General features: G+C 40.7%; 1 protein-coding gene across 3 annotated transcripts in view; it reads left to right on the top strand.

Annotated features, from left to right (window-relative positions):
* The window catches only part of RUFY4 (RUN and FYVE domain containing 4), a 40240-nt gene extending 22638 nt beyond the window's left edge, over positions 1–17602 (top strand). For all 3 annotated transcript variants that reach the window (XM_088146395.1, XM_025176099.2, XM_007442934.4), the window contains 7 exons: positions 765–908; positions 1675–1738; positions 3018–5024; positions 8461–8567; positions 9413–9559; positions 13643–13774; positions 15900–17602. In XM_088146395.1, the coding sequence (XP_088002521.1) occupies positions 765–908; positions 1675–1738; positions 3018–5024; positions 8461–8567; positions 9413–9559; positions 13643–13774; positions 15900–16002 (2704 nt within the window). In that variant the 3' untranslated portion in view covers positions 16003–17602. The remainder of the gene's footprint in view (positions 1–764; positions 909–1674; positions 1739–3017; positions 5025–8460; positions 8568–9412; positions 9560–13642; positions 13775–15899) is intronic.
* Positions 17603–22944: the final 5342 nt, after the last annotated feature.

The raw sequence follows: 22944 nt of genomic DNA, 5'->3' as shown, positions 1-22944 counted from the left end.
AAGGCAACTGTTTTTTGTTGTTGCTCTTGCTTTCTTCTGTTTGGTGTGGAGTGGGGATGATGAGATTTTTGTTGCTGCAGAGAGTGTGGTAGCTCAGGGCACTGATACTCGCCCCTTGTTCTCAGCATTTCAAGTCAACTTAAATGGAGATAGAGACTGATTGCTTTCAAATTGCTTCTGAGGTTTTGTGGGATGGAAACAGTGGCAGAGTGGAAGTGCTCCTAGATCTTCCCCAGCTATCTTCACTGGGTTAGAAAACTTTTTTTAAAACGAAGAGGTGGGACCAGAACAAAGAAACAGTGAGTGCCAAGATAAAAATTACTTTTGATTTAATTTATATTTGAATGCAATTATTTAAATACAATTAATATGATTATTTCTCATGAATACACACACACACACGTACATATCCTGTCACATTAAAGCTTGCAATCTGCTGTTAATTTTTAGAGAGGCTCTGAAAGTCTCACCAAAGATTTTGAGGGCTCTGTGGTGCTCTGGGCCTCAGTACAACCCTAACTCTGATTTAGCAGGGCAATCCTTGGTTGGCAGAGTCTGCCTTGTTCAGCATTTTCATTGTAGGGATGTGGTAGATGTATGTTAATTGTATTAGTTTCTCTTGTATTCTCAAGGTTCATGATAACTAGGAGGACTGCCACCTTCTAAGCCGGTTACATTTGTTTGGATCTGGTCCGTGGTGGGAATGGAATGGAGGTAACACAGGCAGCTGGGATTTAGTATCCTCTGTGATTTGTTCCTTGCAGTGAGTGGTACTATGCACGTAGCCCCTTCCTGGACCAAAAGCTATGGACGGACATTTTGAACTCCCTCTATGAGTTGGATGGCATTGCCTTCCATCTGGCTCTCCGCAGAGAAGATCTGGATACTGCATGGCCCACAGTCTCAGAGTGAGTAGCCAAAGACACAAGCCTTCCCAAATGCGGGGAACTAGAGATTCACGTACAGCCATCTCACACTGATATTTCTGAGTAAGGCAGCTTGGAGCACTGTAAGGGAACAGTTCTGTTGTTTATGGCTCAGCTACCTGTGTGGGGTGGAATGTGTATTCCTCCAGCCTCCAAAATGCTACCATGAGAGAGGTATATTTTTAATAAGACAGCTACCGTGGAAATTGTAAGATAATCAGGCTTTAGCTATTGTGTTATTTATTTACAAATACACTTCTCTAGTATTATAAAATACATATTCATTCTTCTTTTCTTTCCTCCTTCATCATTGTTCCCCACATCTTTACAAGGTTATTCATTCCCCATATTCTGATTCATGTACTCTGTGAAACTTGCAGACTCAGACTCTGTGAAACTTGCACAAACTCTTATATGTCCTTGTGGACTGTTTGCTGTGTCTTTACTTAAAGGTCTATAACACCCCTGGGTCTGCTCACTTTCACAGGTTTAGGCCATATCATAATCTGTGATGCTCTCTTTAGGGTAGTGGTGAAGAATCTGTGACTGCTAGATAATGTAGATCTATAGCAGCTATGGTGGGGAGTTGTAGTTTAGCAACTTCTAAAGGATCACAGTTCAAACTGACTTCAAGTGGCTTACCATGAGAGATCTCCTCCAGAAATTATATGAAACAGGGCACGAGGTAGGACATTAGGTGCAGAAGTCAGTAGCTTCCTCCTTGACCCATTATTGTTGTTTTTCCTAGAGTTTTGCCACAATTTTCCATCAGAGCTACAAAGTACACCCAGTCACAGGATGGATCTTCTAAGGTACACAATGTATTTGTTTGTTTAACCTTTCTTCTGTCATGGGGCTCCAGGTATAACCAATGACTAAACCCTCGCCTGCTTACCTTCAGCAAGCCAGCTGCTTTACAGTATATATCCTGAGGCCACACCAGTTTCTCACCTGCCACCTTTACACATGCAAAATTTTTCCTGCCAGGAGATGCCACCAATGGTTTGGATTATTGGTTTATACCAAAGCTGTCTTTCTTACTGATTAAAAGAGATTTGAGATCTTTCCACATACTCTGCACAAAGGGTGATTGTGGAACCAAGGACAAAATGCAAAAATTGTTTTGTGAATCTTCTGGCTGAGATGCTGCCTATTCCATCTGCACAATAAATAAATAATATGTATTATGTATATCATATCCAAAATTAGAATTGCAGACACAGGCTCTTTAGATTCAAAGTTGAAATTAGGTGACTTCTCCCATTTCCCATAAAAGATAACTATAGAGCCATTTTTCCTAACCTGGTGCCCTGCAGAAATGTTTGGAACAATTCCCACAATTCCCAGGTAATCCTTTTTTTAATTTGAAGAAAGGCAAACATTTAGAAAAAGTTACAAATTCAATTTTGTAATTAAGGGAAGAAGTAACAGAGATATTATGACTTCCAGACATCAGTATCTCTCCCAGCAAGCTTCTTTCCCATTCTATTTTGCAACATCAGCTTTGCAGAGTTCATCCTGAAAGAGGAAAATGAATGTTTGAGCACAGTGCGGGTATTTGGAAATTGCTCTGCAAATGCTATGTATGCTATCATCCTAACATACGCAAAATGTTTGTTATTTTTATTTTCATTCATAGTACTATAGCGGCAATGAGTGACCTTTTTCAAAACCAGCCTTTCTGTCAAGTCCTTTACAGCAGCTCTTAACCAAAGAAGCAACATTCTCAAAGAGTGAGAGTAGGCAGGTTTATTGAAAGGAAAAAAGTGGGTAGGTTGCAGAATTTTGAATGTGTGTACCTTGGCCCTCATTTATTAGTTTGTATGTTACCCATTGCATTTGATCCACTTTCTAACTGGTCTTGGTTTAATGGGGAAGATGCTAATTCCTTACCTGATACTACAAAAAATGCCCATCAGTTCTTTGTCTGCAATATTTTGGAAACATCCACTTTTGTTCCCAGGCTGAGAGAATTCCATCACACTTTTGTTTATGAGTAAAATAAAGTTTTACTGTAACTTTAATTCTTGTAGTATTTCTATCAGGGTAGTATCACCTTGTACCAAATACTTATTTATTCATTTATCATAGGTTGGAAACTCAAACCAAGAACATGGGCTTCATCAAGGAAGTACCTTAGGTCACAGGAGCAAACTCAGAACAATGGATCAATATGTTACTGATTCAAGTGTAGATGATCAGTTGAGACCTGGACTGGAACAGCCATTGGAGAAATGGATTGGGGTCTGGCGAAGCAGAAAGAACAGTCTATTGCAGATGGGTTCCCTTCTGAAGCTGAATCCCTTTATGGAAAGGTATGTCCAGTGTCCACCTTCTGGCAAGGAGCAGAAGAGGGCAAATGGTGATTTGCAGGTCCATTTGGAAAAACTAGGAAAGGAGCAGCCAAGTAGCATGTCTTCCATCCAAGGATTATGTTGTCCTCAAACTAAACACTGCCTCTGCAGAAAGGTAGATGGGATAATTGAAGGTGACAGCTTGTGGAAACAAGAAGACTTGAGAACATTGACAGGGGAATTGAGTGTTTTGCAGCAAAAGTTGGCTCTGCAACAAGAGGAGAATGCATCTCTAAAGCAAACTCTTTCTGAAGAGAACCACTCTCTGAAAGAGGAATTGACAAAATATGAAGAACAACAGAAAGAGAAAATAGGTGAGCTGGAAAAACAGCAGCAGGAATTGGCCAAGGTAGTAAAAGCACTCAGAGAAGCAGAATGTAAGATTGCCAGTTTGACTGGTGAATGTCAAGAAGCATGGACCAAGAAGGATGTTGTTGAGAGATCTCTCAGAGAGGCAGAACAAAGACTGAGTTCTCAGGAGGCAGAGAGGAGAAATCATCTGGCATACATGGAGGCCCAAGAACTAAGGCAACAGCAACTGATTTCTCGATGCCAGGGACTGCAGGAGAAATTGAAAGTATGTGAAGAGAGCCTGGAGAAGTGGGAAGTACATGTGGCAGCCATGAAGAGCCAACATGGCCAACTGGAAACAATCAGGGAGCTGTCAGAAGAGAAATGTTGCAGCATGGTGGAAAGAGAAGAATATTCAACCATACTGGAAATAGATCCATTTAAGGAGAAACTAGAGAGGAGCTTGGCTGAAATAAAGGACTTAGAAAAGGAGAAGGAGACACTTATGGAAACTCTTGTGTCTCAAGAACAAAGTCTGGTGTTTTCCAAACTAGAAATTAAAGACCTTCAGAAGGAGCTGCTAGTATGTCAAGAGCATCTTGTCACTCTCCAGGTGTCTCTGGAGAAGCAGGAAAAGGCCCTAAGGGACTGTGAAAAAGCAGCTCAGAGTTTGCAAAGAGAGCTAAATGACCAGTCTGCCTGCTTAAAGGAAACCTTGGTGAAAAACACAACACTGGAAGCCCAGTTAGAGGAAATGGCCAGCAAAAAGTTCCAGCTGGAAGCTGAAACTCTTGAGGAACAGAGCAGATGGGAAAGAACTTCACAGACACTCAAAGGCCAGCTAAGTACTTTAGAAGAAGAAGTGGTGAGGCTTCAAGAGGAGAGGCAACAGCTCCAAGCCACTCTGCAACAAACCCGTGGAGAAAGAGAAATCTTGGCAAAACAAGCAGAAAGTACTATTGCTAGTCTGAAGGGACAGACTCAGGAGATTACATGGCTTAGAAGTGAGCTGGAGACATTGAAAGCCACCAGCCAAACTCTACAGAAAACCCAGCAGGAGAAAAGTGAAAGTATAGCTTCAGCACTAAGAGAAGAGCGCCTAAAGCTGAAAAATCAAGTAGAACAGCTGCAGCAGGAGAAAATGCACGCCACTAATATAGCAGAAAAGCTGAGCGAAGAGCTGGGGCGATGCTGGAAGTGGCCCACAGAAGATGATGTTCTGCAGAGGGCGCTGGTTCCTTCCATCACAGTGACAGATCTTGCATGTGAGAGCAAAAGTAAGGAAACCAGGGGTCCTGTCAAGGAAAGGGGCATTGTCACAGAGAAGAAGAATCATGGAATACCAAGATCACCTCTGAGAGTGAAAGAGATTGAGGCTGATGTGCTTCAGGATTTGGAAAGACCTGTAAAGAAGGATGACAGTGCCAAACAGAGAACTGAAGTCCATGAGAAGGTAGGTGCCTATTATTCCATGATAGCCAAGGAAGAGGGTACCACTGACCTTGAGGATAGTTCCACATGTAACTGATATTTACCTTTTCAAATAGGATAAGACTTATGGCAAGCCATGTACTACAAAGCAAAACTGTAAGGAACTGACATGTCTTTGCCAAAGGATCCCTAGGTGTCATGTATTGTTGAGGATGCCAACTCTGCTAGAGATCACTAGCATTATCTATAAAATGAAAACACTCAGGGATCAGTGGAGGGAGGCCATATGTTTATTTCTAGAAAAGTAAGATTTTGTGCTAGTTTTCTGGTGAATTAGCTCCTTTTTGTATGCACAGACATCACAGAAATTACCAAAATGGAAGAGTTTGGGGGGGGGGTTCCCCTGTAAGTCTAACATAAGATGAAGCTGACTCAGGGATGTAATAATAGAGGTGACAGCCGCAATTCTCTGCATTTGGTGGGATGGAAGTCAGCATATAGCAGTTATGTGATTGAAGGATTTGAGGGTTCAAAATCAAGTATTAACTGGCAAAAAGACTAGAGCTTAAAATAATCTGGGGACACACTATTTCCATTCTGTTTAATACATAACTCACTGTGTTTTTGTGATGGAATGGAATTATGAAGGCCAAGCTCAGGGAGGTTAACATTTTCTTAGCTCACCAGAACCATGTGGGAGGAACAAGAGGATGAGACTGGCACCTCCCTGAGGAATTCACACTGTTGTAGCTGGAGGACTTTGGGAACTGGGGATTTAGTCTGGGAAGATTCTTGCTAGAAGTTGTAGCTAATAAACATAGGTGGACTGAATTGGCATTGTCTCTTGGAGTTCCTTGGGCTAGGCCTGACAGTTTTACTTCTAAGAATCATATTCGAAATTTCGACCCTGAATCTAACTTTTGATATAAAATTCCAGTTTTTGCCAGGGGACTGATTATTTATTTATTTAAACAATTTCTAGATCCACCCATCCCATGAAGGTGGCTCTGGGCAGCATGCAGAGATTAAAAACAAAAACAAAAAAACCAATAACACAGCACATAAAATCAGTGTTCAGAAACTATGCTATAAGGCATGCCTGGTATTAAAAAAATCATTCCCCTTCAAACTACTAAGAAAAACCATCAGACAATAGAACTTGCATACACTCCTGGCCCAAATATCTGTGGGAACATCCAGGTCTTTAACACTTTGAGTAAGGCCAGCAGGGTTGGGGCCATCCAGATCTCCAGGGGGATGCTGTTCCACAGGGCAAGCACAGAGACAGAGAAGGTATGACTCCTTAGTCCCACAAGATGATACTGTCTAATAGACAGGACCTGGAGTGTGCCAACTGCTGGTTCTGGTGGGGTGCGCAGAAACGATTGAGACCAGCAGTCCCACCAGTAACCACGTAGGGCTTTACAGGTGATAACCAGCACTTTAAATTGCACCTAGAAGCTTCCTGGGGGCCAGTGTAGCATATCTGGACATGTCTGAATACTTAACATTTCAGTGGGCATATCTGAATGCTTACATTATAGTGACAAAGCTGAGAGTCATTGCCCAGATTTGAACACAGAAACTAAAATGTTCACTTTTTTTTCCATGTTTAACTTATTTGCTTACTATGTATGCAATTCCAGTAAAAAATTACTCTGAATCCAATAAGGCTTGTGCTCCTCAGTGTGCTACTAGGATTAAAATACAATTTAAATCTAAGTTGTTGAAACCAGCAATGGCACAGTAGTATAATCATAATCTGTCATCCAGCCATATTTGTGGTACAAAGAAAGCACCTGATACTCCTTCTTCAGGAGCAACTCAAATTTCACACATGCTCAAAGTCCATCCAGAAGAACCAGATCTTAATCACTTTTCAGATCCAAAGCAATGACAGGGTCTTCCTTGTCTCCACTGTTCTAAAGGAGGAGAGCTGCCACAGAGAAGGATTGCCCTCTGGGTCCCCGATGGCAATATATCCCAGGAGTTGGGACCACAGCAAGCCTTGCCTGCTGGATCTCACCAGAAGGACAGATTCCACACACAAATGTTTGAGAAAGATGTCAAACCATTAACTCAAGAGTGTCATGTTTCTGTAGCCTTACCTCAAGAAAGTAGGACTCATGAAAACTATATTGCAAAGATAATGCAGTGTTTAATATAAATTTATCATCACATATGAATGTAATCTGAGGTCTGTTCCTGTGTAGCACAACTGCTGCTGTGCTTATGATCGTACTTAGCTTTCCTTTGTTTTACAGACCCTGCAAAGGTTGTAAATGCAAGGATTGGTCATAAAGTTACTTTTTCATTACTGTTGTAACTGTGAACAGTTGCTAAATGAGGCAGTCACTAAACAAGGACTAGATGTACTGCCATCTGTAAACTTTGTTCCTTCATCCTGGTCTCTAGGGTATTTACAATTATTTTCAAGTCCATTAATCAACAGAGTAAAGTCATAGCAAAATAGGAAAATTCCATTCTCACAATTATTAAGAGAGAGGCTGAGGATTAAACCACCAGTGTCATGTGCAATAAAGCAGACTTCTTCAACAAATCAAAGAAAAACAACTTTTTTGTTTTGGATTATAACTCCCTTCACATTTGACCATTGTCTGTGCTGGTTGGGACTTATGGGAATTGTCATTTGAAATAGGGAAAGGGCTCCATATTGCCTGCCTGACAGCATAATTGAGAATTTTAGGACTTTGGTTTATAAGAAAAGATTCTTGCCGATAGTCTGTTATGGTATTCTTAGAAACCGCTGTTGTGAAAAATTGGGTGCTGGACTTAATCTCTGATCTGAGCAGCAGACCTTCTTATGTTCTTTAAAGAATTTCTGTACAAAAGCTTGAGTTGTGGAGTTTGGGTTAGATTGTAACTTAATTTAGGAACTAGGAACACTGAGTAATAAGCAGCTACATGGTTCTGATTTTTGGCATTCATGACCAGTGGCATTTTCTGAAGAACTGTTGTCATGATGATTCAGTTTATATCTGCTGCCAAAATCAGAGCTGTTCTTACCATTAGGTGGAGGAGAGCTGTCACTTGAGGCAGCAGCTGCTGTGAAACAGCTGGACCAAGGCTATTTCTTCTGGTGGATGACAGAGGTATCTATGTCACATACACATTTCTGGTCCTGTTAAACTAATCTGCTGCCTTAGGTGTTGTGGAGGACACTAGCCCACCTCCCAGAACAAAAGTAAGATTTATATGCCTGACTAGCTGACTTCTGAATGAGGCCTGGGAAGAAGGGAGACATCACACTTTCACTTCAAGCCAAAAAAAAGTGGGGGGGGGATGGACATGACCAACCAGGACCTTGAAAATATCAAAGTACTGCTAGAATCTATGTCTTGATAATCATCCTTATTCCTGGGAGACAGGTGTGTGTGTTCTCTGCCTGATAGTCACTAATCTTCTGCTATACCCTCTTGTCATACTTGATTTCCCAGAGCCTAGTTGGCCATTTGGACAAAATGACAGAAGATGTCCAGCAAGCAAAAAAAATGTTAATAGCTAAAGAAAAAACAACAGGTCATCTCATGGAGCAGCTGAACCGGTGAGGACACGAACCCATTACATTTAAAGCTATATTTAGGGGATGGGCCATAGCTCAGTGGCAGAGCATGTCTCGCACTCAGAGCTCAAGGTTCAAACCGTGGCATCTTCAAGTAATGCTTGAAGAAAACAACTTTGTCTAAAATCTTGGAGATTTATTACCAGTCCCTGCAGACACTACCAAGGGACAATAGATCAAAGGTGTGGCTCAGCATAAGGAACCATCTTATATTCCTAATCCTTTTGAGACATAAGAAGCAGGGAGCTCTCTCAGTGATCAAGTACTTCTCATTTTCATCTCACTTATATTTTAGAGAAGAAATTTAAAATCTCTGTTGATGATGTTTTATAAGGCTTTCTAGTGATGCATCTCATTTGCTTTAAATGGTAAGGCCACACACAAGTTCCAGTATAGAGAGCCTGAAACTGAGACACAATTTCCTTGGACAGTGGGTTGCTATCGGGGAAAAGAAAGCCATCCACAATGATGAATGTATATTAAATTAGATTATATGTCTTGGCATGTATACTATCGTGCTCAGAGATCACAGTAGGCAATCAGTAGTCTAAATCACTAGGATAGACTCCAAACCAAGGCTCGAACTGCTGTAGCAGCATTTCTTCTTGCTTCTAACTAGAGCAGGGAGCCTATGTAATCCATCAAATATTGTTGAACTACAGCTTCCGGTAGCTAGCCAGTATGTCTAATGAGAGATGCTGAGAGCTGCAACATTGGAAGATTCGTAGAGTTTCAAAGCACTTTTCTGGAAGGAACTCTGAAGCATTCCACACCTCTCATATTCATCGTAGACCCTGAGTTGTAGGAGCATTTCTTTTCCTGCTTAGGTGTCAGCAAGAAAAAAAACAGTTGCAACTTTCGCTGGAGAAAAACTGCCAGGAATCCGAGGAGAAGGAGAAGAAATTGAAAGAGGAGCTGTCGGAACAGGGGATGCTCATCAGCAATATGAAAAGAAAGCTTCTGGAATTACTGCAGTGAGTAAAGAGAGCCGAAGAGGAATAGATAATGGCTTTCTTTCATGTTGGTTTTAGCTTTGGAAACTCATACTTGTGGGAGAAAAAACATACTAAATAAGTTACAGGCCAGAAAAGCTCAGACGCTTTCCTTGGACACCTCCAGTGCATCCAAGGTAATCAAGGAAACTCTAAAAATAGGTAGTTCCTCTTTTAGAACTGGCTCCACAAAGGATGTCACAAGGAGGTCCCTCCAGCTTTTAGTCAGATAACTTAAAACAAGCTTCCACCAATTAAGGGGTGGGAGGATGGCACCAAGGGGCAGTTTTCTCCATTTGTCCCAGGGCTCAACCAAAAAAAAAAAAGTTAAACCTCTAGGTATGATCAGACACGTGAGCAGCTTTACTCTACTACTTGCATTAAGAAAACAATACACAGGCAATATTACACAGGTATAAGGAAAACTTAAATAATAATAAGCTATTGAGTTCAGTGGAATGACTCTCCCTGTGTCCTGAGAGGCTTGTTCAGAGACAGAGGTTTGTATACAATAGATTGAGTAAGATCTTAAAGATGCACCACATCTCAAAAAAACAGAACATATTGAGACAAACTAACTATATCCCCTCCCTAGTAAAAATGACCACAGCAACATAGGCTGTCTGCCAAAGTCTCATATAACAGATTTCCTCCCTCTCTTCTTCAGGGCTCCTTAAGCTGTGTCTGCTGGATCTCATCCTCCCGTCTGGCTTATCTGAATCCATCCTATTTTTCCTGCTCTCTGCCCTTTCATCTCAGTTAAACCTGCCTTCTCACCTTGTAAGCTACAGGCAGTGGAATCCAGCTGGGCAAAGTGGTTTCTCTCTTTTACCTCTTACTCATAAGGAGTTGAGGTAAAAGAGAGAAGGGAGTTAAGGGAGTCTTTCTCTGTCCCTTAACTCAAAAGTGTTGTCTCATTAGGCTTCCTCCTGTTAGGCTAACCATTTCCTTTCCTTTTTCCTAGCCATGCTTCCAAGCTAAGTTTCTTCTGCTCTTTTCCTTTCTCCCCCATGCACATGTTATGCATGCATGTGTCCAAGTCTGTCTTTTGCTTCCACAGTTCCACAATTTTTACACCTTTCATGACTCATCAAAGTTTTGATTTCTTGCCCTTCTACTTCTTTGGGACAGAACCTTGCTTTCTAGAGGTCTCCAAGTCTGATTTCCTTACTCACTCTCCACTGTTCATTAAGCAGTATCTGATTTCTCGCCTAATTTCTCCCTCCATTTACTGTCATGTCTCTGTAGATCTTGTATCCTCATTTCTGTGCAGCCAGATCCTTAGCATCCAATTTAACTTACCTCCTTTTCCAGTCAACCTACCTGCCAGTTTGCCGCATATCTTAACTCCTTTACTTATTTCCCTACTCTGCTGCAACCAACAGTTGCAGATATTTGACAGAAATTACTGACAGATATTTTAAGATGGATATGGACAAATCTGATAGTAATGCAAGGGGTTTTCACTTAATGTTATATCTGACTTGAAGACCTGTTGTCTTCAACCTTTTCCTACTGCCTTATTCCCAAGTATGTCTTGAACCTTTATACCCTCAGTGTCAAATTTGAAACTTTTCCTGTACATCCTCTGTTGATGAGGCCAAACACTTCTACCATGAATTTACCCAAGAAATAGAGTAAGAAACCTGATGGAAACTAATGAAAATTGCAAATAGACCCCATTTAGATCTTGTGGTATGTTTTTCCACCATATGATATAGTACAAGACCATGGTCCACTACAGACCAGATGGCCTGCTTGTTTGTCTGTCAGGATATTTTCCACATCTGGACAGTGTAATTGTTTCCATTACAAATACCTACCATTGATTACAACTGATTATGTGCCTTCAAGTCAGCATTGACTCTTAGCAATCACACATATTTTTCTCCATGACAATCTGTCCCTAACCTGGTCCTTCAGGTCTTCCAACAGTGCCCCCATTGCCATTGCAACTGAGTCCATCCACCTTGCTCCTGGTCATCCTCTTTTCTCTGTCCTTCTGCCTTTCCCAGCATTAGAGTCTTCTCCACAGAGCTAAGCATTCACAATACCTGGCATTGGTTTTACTAATAGTACTTCAGATCCTGATTAGATGATAATTAGCCAGTTCATCTTTGCTTCTACTGTATTCCTGAAGATGGGAAAAATGACAGTCAATTATTAGGAATCTGAGCTGATTCAATAAAGGTAAAAAGTGAAGCTAAAATTGGGACCCACTAAATAGAATTGTTTTTAATCAACTCTAGGGAATAGAATTGCCCCTTGGTGTCTTTCAGTCTTTAGCTGGTTAAATAACTAATGTATCTCTAAACCAGGGTAGGGGGAGATGGGGAGCTGATTAGCATCCAGTTAAAAACAGAAGAGGCAGAGAGATGTTCTCCTTTGGTAAAAGCTATGAAACTGTGACTCCCTGATGCCACTGAAATATGGCATTCAGTTTGAAAGAGTGCAGACTATGTTCTCATTGTAACTGCTCTCCAGAAGGTAGCAGAGTCATTTGATCTTGCAGTTGCTGTTAATTACTTCCAAGCAGTTTTTATGGTAATTTTCTTTTTGGTCTGCTAAGAGAGATCATATTGCCTTTTCTGTTACCTCTCTGAAATAGGAGGTACATGAGAATTCTCTTTTGAAGCTTGATATACAGCAATCAGTGTTTTCCTTGCACAGATACATTCATAGTCAAACCTGTGTTTTGACTTGTGAAGATCAAATTGATGTCATTTTGTACTGATGGGGGACAATATCCACTGACAGGTCTGTTGTATTGTATGAAGCCATTTTCATCCAGGTACTCTATAATAATGAGTGACCAGTTTTGCAAAACTGATTCAGATTTCAAGGTCCCAACTAGAGACACATTCACCATCCCTGAATATCTTATGCAACTTGATATATTGGTGATGAACAGCTAACAGAGGCAAAAATGAGATGTCCTTAGTTTGATTACTATGCAAACTTTCTAATTAGTCAGTGGGGAAAACTTAAATTAAAAACCTAGCAAATCCTGGATCAATTTGGCTAGATCCTCATTATTTAACCTAGACTGTTGAGAAAAAGTTTAAGGAGTTAGGTATGCTTAGTCTAAACTGGTTAAATGATGGTATGAAATATTTGAAGAGCTGTCACAATGATAATAGAGCAAAGTTTTTCTGTTGCTCCAGAAGGTAATAAGCAAACCAACAATTTCAGATTATAAGAAAAGAGATTTTGACTAAGTGTTAGAAAGAGGGGTTTTTTGACAGCACAAACTGCTGGCCAATAGAGCAGATTTCCTCAGAAGGTGGAAGATGATGGTTAAGAAAAAAGGAGCATGACGAATGCTCATGTGTTATAAATAGAACAGTTCCAAAACCCTTGGTCATATTGCTTGAAAGTCTTTTTCCTTGTCCTTTTCTCAGAAAAAAAGCTAATTCAAATGTTGACAGACAACACATTTCAAAATGCCATCACTGCAAATTAGGTGTAGATTCCTCCTTCTGGTGTTGTATGGTAGTTCTTTTAGCCAGCCCTCATATCCAAAAGATCTACAATTCTTAATAGATCCCATCTATTAGAGATATAGCCAAGAAGGACATAGTCATTTTAGCACACAATGCTTAATCCAAAATTATATTAATTATTTTGGAGTTGACCCAAAATGTGATGATAAAAGGACAAGACCAAACCATCTGAACTGCACCTCCAACAGGAAGATTACTGTAGCCAATCTTTGTTAAACATTCTCTGAGGCATTCAATATACACAAAGCAAACTTTTTCATGTAGTAAGCCATTTTAAGATTACAAGAAACAAATTTGATGCTGTATAAAATGACCTTCCTTTGGTTTGCCACGACAGGACATTCAAGTTTCTTATGCCAGAGTTCATGTAAATAAGAATCAATTTCATCAACTTCCTGCAAAAAGGAGGTTACAGTTAATTCCTCTAAAACCTCTAACCACTGTGGAACTTCAGAAGTAGCGATAGCATCTGGACTGAGTAAGCCAAATACAACTGCTTAAGTTGAGTAAACGGCCGAGAAGCATTTTGAGGTAAATAGCCTATTTGCTTTCTGCATTTTAGGGAGAAGGATGCCCTGTGGCAGAAGACGGAAGGTATCGCGTCCCCAGCCGTGAGCTCAGCCCCTCAGAACACAGGAGTGTGCTTTCGCTGCAAAAAAGAATTCAGGCTTATGTCACGCCGATATCAGTGCAGGTGATGCATTTAGTTACATCTGTCTCTAATTCAGATTTATAAGACTGCCCAGCTCAATTCTGGCGTTACCCAGACACAATACCTAAAAATGAAAAAAAAAGTAAATATAACGGGAGGAACGAGCATACTGTAAGCAAAACAGATACTGTGCTCTAAGTGGGCACACCACAATCTATGCCAGAGCTTGGGGGGAAAAAACCCACAGGTTTTCAGAGGGTGGTTCCTTCTCCACTGGACTGGCAGACAGCAATAAATGTGGCCTGGCTGTTGCAGCCGATCAGTGCTTGGGAAGTCTGTCCTGAAGCTGCCAAGCCTTAGTTGGGAGTTGACCTTTTTTCCTTGGCAGGACTGGATGGATGGGGCTTGGATTTTGTCCTGTGGTCTACTTGGTTTTCAGGTTTGCACAATACAGTCGGCCAGGCGGAAGTAGCTTGCCTCAGAATTGCCCGGTATATTTTTGGGTTAAAACTGCCCCTCACCTGCTTCAGGACTACTGGGTTTGCAGCAACACATTTCAAGGGCATCAGTTTAGGAAAGGCTCTTTCCCCTAACGAGGGATGCAGCATTTGGAAGTGGAGGAAGGGATAGACAAGAGGAAAGCGCACTTTGGAGAATGTTAGCGCACCCATCTCTGGTGCTGTGCTCTTGATCCAGTGTGTGTGTGTGTGTGTGTGTGTGTGCGCGCACTTGTCTGAATTGACCTGGCAAAAGAGAGGGAAACTCCAGTCAGGGGTCTCTGGCTACTTTGGCTCAGCTGCCACTACATTAGGTACCTTCTACAGCCCAGGAGGTTGGCCATTCTTTTCTAGTAAACAGCTGCAGAAAAGGGAACTCTAAACTCCAGATATGATGTTGCCATTTTCAGAAGCAGTGAAAACAAGAAATATCTCACGAGATAAAAACAGAGTACCTTAACCTTTACACAGCTGTATCATACCACAATATTATTTGCATACCACACCAATTGCAGAGGCGTGTAGAGATTGGGGCAGATGTGATGCCATCATACTTGTTTAGCATGGGCTCATTGACTTTTCCATTTGTGTTGTGCTTTTACAATACACTTACTGTTCCTTTGCCCAAGTCCATATGTGCTAATGGCTCTCTGATGGTTGCCCTGTGGTTGGGTAGCTAAAGAAAACATTTGCTTAGTGTGAAAATTGCTACTGTGAAAATGCAAATTCTGTGTTGAGGATCACCGGGAAAGAGATAAAAAAGGAAAGTGCTGATACTGTATAGCTTCTGCACAAATTTGTGGTGCATCCATGCTTGCAATATGGTGTCTAGTTCTGTTCTCTGCACCCCAAAAAGTTATTGTAGCCTTGGAGAAGATGCAGCTAAGAGTCAACTAAAAATAAGGTACTAGAGTTACTCACCTGTGAAGGAAGGTTACAAGATGTAGAGATGTGAAGTGGCATAAAACTAAGTAGACATTCTTCCCCTATCATAATATGATTACCCAATAATGATGAATGAGACAAGATTTAGGACAAGGAAAAGGAACAGGGTTTTTTCACACAGCTGTTAAACTGTGGACTTAGTTATCAATAGTTGTGAGGTGCATGGGATAGAACAGTTTTATAAGCGGATTAGATGGACTAGTAAGGTAAGTTTCTCAGTAGCTAGTGGCTGTACCTTATACCTTGATTGTTGGTGGCAGGACGTCAGTTACAGGGAACACAAATGGGAAGATGTCATGCCTGGCCTGTGGGCCTCAACTAGCATCTGGAATACTAGACTGGATAATCCTTTGGTGTGATTTAGCGGGACTCTTCTAGTGTTCATATATTAGATGTTTACAGAGGCCCCTGCCTTTTGAGGTAAGGAGAGGCAATCAGCTGCATTAAGCTTTTCTTGGTTATGGCCCCCTTCCCAGGGAGATATGGATGGCTTCTGCATTGGTATATAAACCTCACTGGGCATAATGTAATCCAAGAAAAAAGATTAGGTCGTGCTTCTCTTCTCATTGCTATCAATGATTAGGCAGTACTGCTGATGAAGCTGAATGTTCAGTCATGAATGTGTAACTCCCTTGAGATCAGGCAGAGATGGACTGGGAATCAGGTCACCACATCAGTCATCAGTAAACGTGATCTCATGTTCTCTTTCTTTCTCATTCCCACAGGTGGTGCCAGAGCACTGTGTGTCATGCTTGTTCAGTGAGCAGTGGGCACAAGGAGCGCTACTGCATAGCGTGCTACCAGAAGAGAAATGGTCAGAGCACATGACCCTTGGTCTCATCAAGTCATCCCATACTACTCAGCCACATTGCAAGTTCAGTTACCTGCCTGGCTGCTATCTATAAGTGGATTTGAGATATCGGATCCAGATCCAGAAGAATAAAAGCAAAGGGACTCTTGCAGTGATAAAAGAGAACTGCCTATGGAGTCCTTGGGGTTCTCTGAGCTTGGTTGTTTTCTTGCAAACGTTTCGTTACCCAGCTAGGTAACATCTTCAGTGCTAGAATGGGATGCAGAAACAAAGACCAAACCCCACTCCATTCTAGCACTGAAGATGTTACCTAGCCAGGTAACAAAACGTTTGCAAGAAAGCAACCAAGCTCAGAGAACCCCAAGGACTCCACAGTGCAGCCTGGAGCTACACATATTCTCTTCAGTTAGAACTGCCTATCCCTGTTCAGACTGAGACTGACCCTGAACAAAGGACACTGGAGTGGTATGGAGCATCCCTTATTTTATTTTTTTTAAGATGCAACACTAACACTATTAGTTGTTTGCTTTAATTGGTGTTACAATGAGATATGATGCCAACCTTCTAGATCCAGCCAAGCTTCTCCATATGCCTTTAGCCCTTGCAGCAGTATATTCTCCCAATATACTCCCTGCCCATAAGCAATAAAATATAAAACCATTTGGATGAGGAGACCACAAGGTGTTCCATCCAGACTAAGTTATGGAGAGAGTTGTTGGCCAGGCATAAACACTGTACTTTGATTCAGTTGCTTGGGGAGATAAAGGCATGGAGGAGACTGAATTAATTTCTTCCAGTATGGAATCAGCACTCTGCATATATAGAAAGAAAAAAGAGGAATGTGGAAGGAAATGACTTCATGGTAAACACTCTGTCCTCACTTCACAACAGCAGCACTAAGATGAAAAGACAGATGAAGGAATACACATGAATGTTTTGGCCACTGCAACGTTTCTTTCAGTCACCACTTTTTGCTCTGCCTCACTCATGGACAGCTCAGATGATGCTGACGTATACTTCCAACCTTCCCATGTTGTTCTCTGTCATCTATCATTCCAGAACAAATCTATTTAGGAGAAAGTACTCAGGTTCTCAAACAGCACATGAAAGGGTTTTGCTTCATACTAAAATTCAGTCTCCAATACCTGGTGCTATTAAGATTAACTGAGTTACAAGTCCCATGGTTCTCAGTCAGCAAGGACCATGTTGGCTTAGTGTTGTGAAAGGTATAGTCCAATGCATGATCTGGAAGACATCATCTTATGGGAAGCTGATGTAAATTTAGCAGATATTTACATTATTAGTACAAAATAAAAACACTTGCATAGTTGGGAAAACGCACTGGGGAAATTATGGCTAGGGAAGAGTCCCACCCTATGAATGATTATTGTGCTACCAATTGGTATATAATATATTTATTCTGATAGAGGGGACATATTACAGTTGGAGCTGGGAATCATAATTTGGCTGCAATCCTATGCACATCAGACTGGAATTCAGATGTATTTAATTGAATGAATCTTGCTTCAAAATAAACTTGTGTAGAATTGTATCACTAATTATGTTTTTGCAATGAAATAGGCTATGTATTTAAGAAATTAAATTTAATGAAATTTGGCTGGTTTGTTGTCTACTCAGGAAGCACCCTTATTTTAGGCTGTTTCAGAAGAGCCGTGATACATGGATGATTGCACACTATTTTAGAAATAGTGAGAAAGTTATTTAAACAGCACTGAAAAAGATTAAAGTTAATCTTGCTCTACATGTGCTCATAAATTGGCCCATTACTCATGCATTACTTTCTACTGGATAAAAATGACTTTGTAAGCCCTAGAACTTTATTTACAAGCCCGTCACCCTTCTATGACAAGCAGTACAGCAATCTGGGACTTCAGGCACAGCTGGTTGAGTAATTTGGAACTGAGAAGGAAGGAAGAGGGAAATTAAACATGATTTGCCTATAGCTTCCGTTTTCTGGCCTGGGATTAATGACCTGGGAAAACACACAGTTAAAAAAATTCTAGTTTTTCCCATGGAGAGCACAGCAAATGAAGTTCAACAATCTAGAGCATGTTGTTTTCATCTTCATATAAATGCCATATCCATGCAATGATTAAAAATCAGCCAGTAACAAACAGCAACAACCCAAATTGCAATCAGTGAGCCCCCACATAAAGCTGCACTAAAGAACATGAACATATAACTGGATATTAATCCACTGGCAAAAAAAAAAAGGCCAAGAAACAAAACTCCACTTTGGATTCAAAAGATTTTTATGCAGAATCTATCCCAAAATCTAAAATATCAATAGAAGCCCAGTTAAGATACTGTTTAGGCTGACTGGACACAACTGAATTCTTTTTTTTACAATGCCCTGAAGTTAAAACCCAAGCTCTTTGACCTTTTGAGCCAGCAGTAAATTCTTATTTAACAGTATTTATGAATACTGTAGCAAAATTATACAGCCAACACTATACTTTGAAGTAGACAAAGGGAAGCCTTATTTTCATCCATAAAAAGTACAAGAAATGCATCTTAATGCCTTCCATAGATGGAGCCTTCATGCTGATTGTATTCTTACATGATATGTGGTTATTCAATATTATACTGGACAGGACAGAAGGGAAAGGGAAATTTCTTGCATTTATGGTGGTCTGGTAATATATTGCAGAAATTTGACCAGATTATTCTTGGTTGCACAGTCAGTTGTTGAAACTGGATTTGGCATTTTTATCCACCTATCGAGTCCCTCCCAAGGGCCTGGGATATTATTATTTTTATTTTTATTACTGTTATTCAAATACTGCAACTGGAACTCCTTAGCACAGAGAATAGTGTAGAGAATAAACCTTTAAGAAGCAAAATATAAATTATTTTTATTAATAACAGCAAGACAAATTATAACCCAATGTTGGAAGTATATTAAAAGGGATTTTATTAAAGCTCTGGTTTTATAGAGTTTGGTCCTTGGCTTTTATGGAAAAGTTAACATAAATTAAAATGAAGATTATTAGAGAAACATAGTGGTTTATTTTATGCTGATTAATATTCATTTATTTTACTTGCTTATTAGTGCTTATATGCCACTCATGTCCCAAGAAAATTCTAGCAACTTACAGTAAGGCTAAAAACAATTTTAAAAAGTGATGACTAAATTGCAATTACAATAATCCCTATGATGCTCAAGGAATGTCCAAAATATCATACAAAAATCACCCATAACAAGAGTAACTCACTATGCCTAATCATTCCATACCCAAGGCTGCCTGGAAAAGCCAGATTTCAATGGCCTTCCTAAAAACCACCTTGGGTAGGATCTAATTTTAAACAGTGTGCTGTTCAAAAAAAGGGGGGGATATATCTTTCTTGAAGAGTCCACACATTTAAAGAATTTCAGAAATATTGAGAAAAAAAGAGGTAACAAAAAATGGTACACTTTCCTAATTGCATAGTGTGTTGTATTTAGGCATACATATCTAAGGGTTTGAAAAAATTAAACAGCCATTCTGTTGCCAAAGGGCAAAAGACGTCTTCTTGCTGAGAAATAGATCAGAACAAAGAAAGGAGAACTTGTTGCTGGGGATGACAGCAAATCTGTCTTTTGGTGTCAGGAGTCAGGCTTCCCTCATTCATTTTTCATACCATAATTCCCACCTGCCAGAAGCAAAATGGTCATTAATGGCATTTTAAATAGCATTGTCTGTTTAGGCAGCCATCTGAAAGGGCCAAGAACACAACCCCATATCCCCTAGATGTAAGTTCAGTTGAAAAAGGTCTATTGGTTGTGAGTAGATGTGCTTGGTAGATAGGGGTACATGAGGCATCTTGTTTGGCAAACATTAAGCTATTTCAGACCACATTTTTTAACCTTGTTGCTTACTTGCTTCCTGTTAAAACCAGTGAGATGTTAACATGCTTCACTTCTTTGTATCAGATTTGGATAGATACAGATAGTCAGCTTATAGATATTTCTCTGACTTTTTAATGAAAAGAAGTTAAAAGGCATCAACTTCCGTTCCCTGTTGAAAAATGGTCCAAGTCTACATTGCTCTCCTTCTCCTTCTCCTTCTCCTCCTCCTCCTCCTAAAAAACCCTCATACACCCCTATCAGACCAGCTTGTGTTCCTTTAAAAAACAGTCCATCCCTGTCTCTAGATTTAGAGTAAAAAAGAATGATGCAAAAGGAAGGTTGTGAAGAGGAAGAAGGCAAAAAAGCAAATCCCTTATTCCTCCAACGTATAGCTCTTATAGTGATCACCTGAGATCAAAATACTTCAGGAAGCCTGATGGAAGTTATCACTGCCATGTGACAAATGAGAGAAAAAGGGAGTCCAAGACACCAGATTGCTTACATAGCAAAAACCAATGTTTGTGCTCCTTTTGTCACACCTTGCTGGAATAGCTGCCCTAGAGCTGACCCCCTCTGCCCTCTTGCTGGAATGTGTCATGCTACCCTGGTTTATTGTTTACTATTTAAATTATGAATTTTCCACTTTACCCAACTGAAAGTACTAGAAGAGAAATGACAGCCTTCTATCCTGGCCTTTTAACAGTGGCTGGATTTGCAGAAATCATCAGCTGAAGATTTCCATCAGTGAAGATCCAGCTGCCTTAAGGACGGCAATGGGGAATCTAAGACTTTAGAGTAGTGTTTCTCAACCTTGGCAATTTTAAGATGTGTGCTGGCTGAGGAATTCTGAGAGTTGAAGTCCAGGCATCTTCAAGTTGCCAAGGTTGAGAAACATTGCTCTAGATGTTGCTGGCGTCTGATTCCAACACCTGTAAGTCCCAAATTACCTGGCTAATGATTAGGGCTGATGGGGGTTAGAATCCAACAGTACCTAAAAGCCCACAGCTTCTATAATCTCCCATTGAAAGGCACCCAAGGAAGAAACGGAGCTGTACAAAGCAGGGCAGGAAGCAATCCTCAAACAGATTGCAAATGGCACTCATCAGTCCGTGCAGGAAAGAGAAGTATGCCTCCATCATATCCTTTATCTAGCTTTTTCTTGTCTGTCTGGGCAATTAAGCAACTGAGTGCAATAGTGCAAGTTCTTAGCCAACTGTTTGTTCCCTCTACAGGTTTCCTGGTGCCATTGCAGAAGTTTCTTAGTCTCTTAAGTAAGAGGCTGCCAGCAGCTACTGGAGGGGAAGCACGATGTCTGGACCCAAGAAGGGGGCATGTGTGTAAACTTACCAAGGAGGTCACTGAACAAATATTAGTTGCTAAAGCTAAATTAGATAAATGTGAGGCAACTACATCTATGTGTTGCAAATGAATAAGAGCCTTTAAAAAGGGGGGGGGATAGGATTTCTTTCCTTTTAGAATGCACAGGATGGATGTTGGGAGTTGCAAACCTAACAGGTAACATTTGGGGAGAGACCTGCATTCTGCTTGAGAAAAAGAGAAAAACATTCTTTCTGTCAAACTGCCTACCAGCCATTAAAACTAAACACATTTGTAAAAGGCAGTGTATAATTAATCACTGGTAGTTCTCAGCTTTGCCTAGCCTGGGAGATGAGGGAGGTTGCACTCCAATACATCTGGAGCCCATCAGGCAAGTGAGCAAGTGGAAGATGTATCATCTTCTTAGAAGGAAATCCCCCTGAGTTTGAGTTAGCATCAAGTGTTTAGCTAAGCCAATAATGGAAAATAATGTTGCGAAAAAAGGGAATGGCCTTGAAGGGCAGGAGGAACAGATGGTATCAAGGCAACAATCAGATAAGCAGGACTTGAGCCCGAGCCAAGTAAATAAGGAGAAAACATCTCAGACAAGCCATTCCCCTGGTCGCAGAAAGATAAAGTGAAGAGGAGGGAAGCACATTCAGACTTGCAAAATTGTCATCAGCCCTACAAAGTAGACCAGACTAAGAAACCAGTGCCATATATGTCAGGAGTACTTTTATTGTAACAGCTATAGTAACAGAATTTTGCAAGTCTGAATGTGCTTCTCCCTCCCTCCCTTTATCTTCATGTGAACTAGGGAGAGAGTTGTTTGAGACATTTTCTCAGGTTACTGTTCTGCCCCAGACTCAGGTTTCTTTTATCTGACTTTTCTCTTGGTAGCAGCTCTTCCTCTTGTCCCTCAAAGCTTCAAAGCTATTCCTTCTTCACATTACATCCCTTACAAAGTAGATCAGGAGTACTTTTTTGTAACAGCTATAATAACAGAATTTTGCAAGTCTGAATGGGCTTCTCACTCCCTCCCTTTATCTTCATGTGAACTAGGGAGAGGCTTGTCTGAGACATTTTCTCAGGTTACTGTTCTGCCCCAGACTCAGGTTTCTTTTATCTGACTTTTCTCTTGGTAGCAGCTCTTCCTCTTGTCCCTCAAAGCTTCAAAGCTATTCCTTCTTCACATTACATCCCTTACAAAGTAGATCAGGATTACTTTTTTGTAACAGCTATAGTAACAGAATCTTGCAAGTCTGAATGGGCTTCTCACTCCCTCACTCTTTGAAATCTTTCCCAGTTCAAGGCTGCAAAACTCTGGACAACCAATAGATGGAAGCGCAATTCTAACTTTAATTCTTTGGTGCCATCTAATGGTTATATGGATTATTGCAGCCCAGTTCTGATAGGCCTACTCTTTCAAAATCTTTGGGGCTATATTCCTTTAGTGTAATAAAATATGTCAGAAGAATTGGGGATAACTTTAAGCCCTCGGCATTTGAGTCCTCTAACCACGTGCTCTCCAAATACATCAGGAGTACAATTTTGTCAGGCATTTTGGGAGTTATAGACCCAACAGAACAGGAAGTGCCAGGTTGGGGAGGTTGCCGAAAATGTTCTAACTATGCCTCTTTTTATGCTTTCTAGCCCACCAGAATTACATGGTAAAAATAATATAAAGGGGGTGGGACTCTGTTCATCTATCAGCACAATAACTCTGCAAAAATTGAACAGAACAGGATCAAATTCAGCGATGGGGGAGAAGCCAGCAAAAGAAAGGCTGAAG

This window comes from Python bivittatus, unplaced genomic scaffold, assembly GCF_059951505.1.
Source record: "Python bivittatus isolate LINGU-HERP-01145 unplaced genomic scaffold, Pbiv_v1 ctg000480_np1212, whole genome shotgun sequence".
NCBI lineage: Eukaryota > Metazoa > Chordata > Lepidosauria > Squamata > Pythonidae > Python > Python bivittatus.
This window is presented reverse-complemented; position numbering and strand designations above follow the sequence as displayed.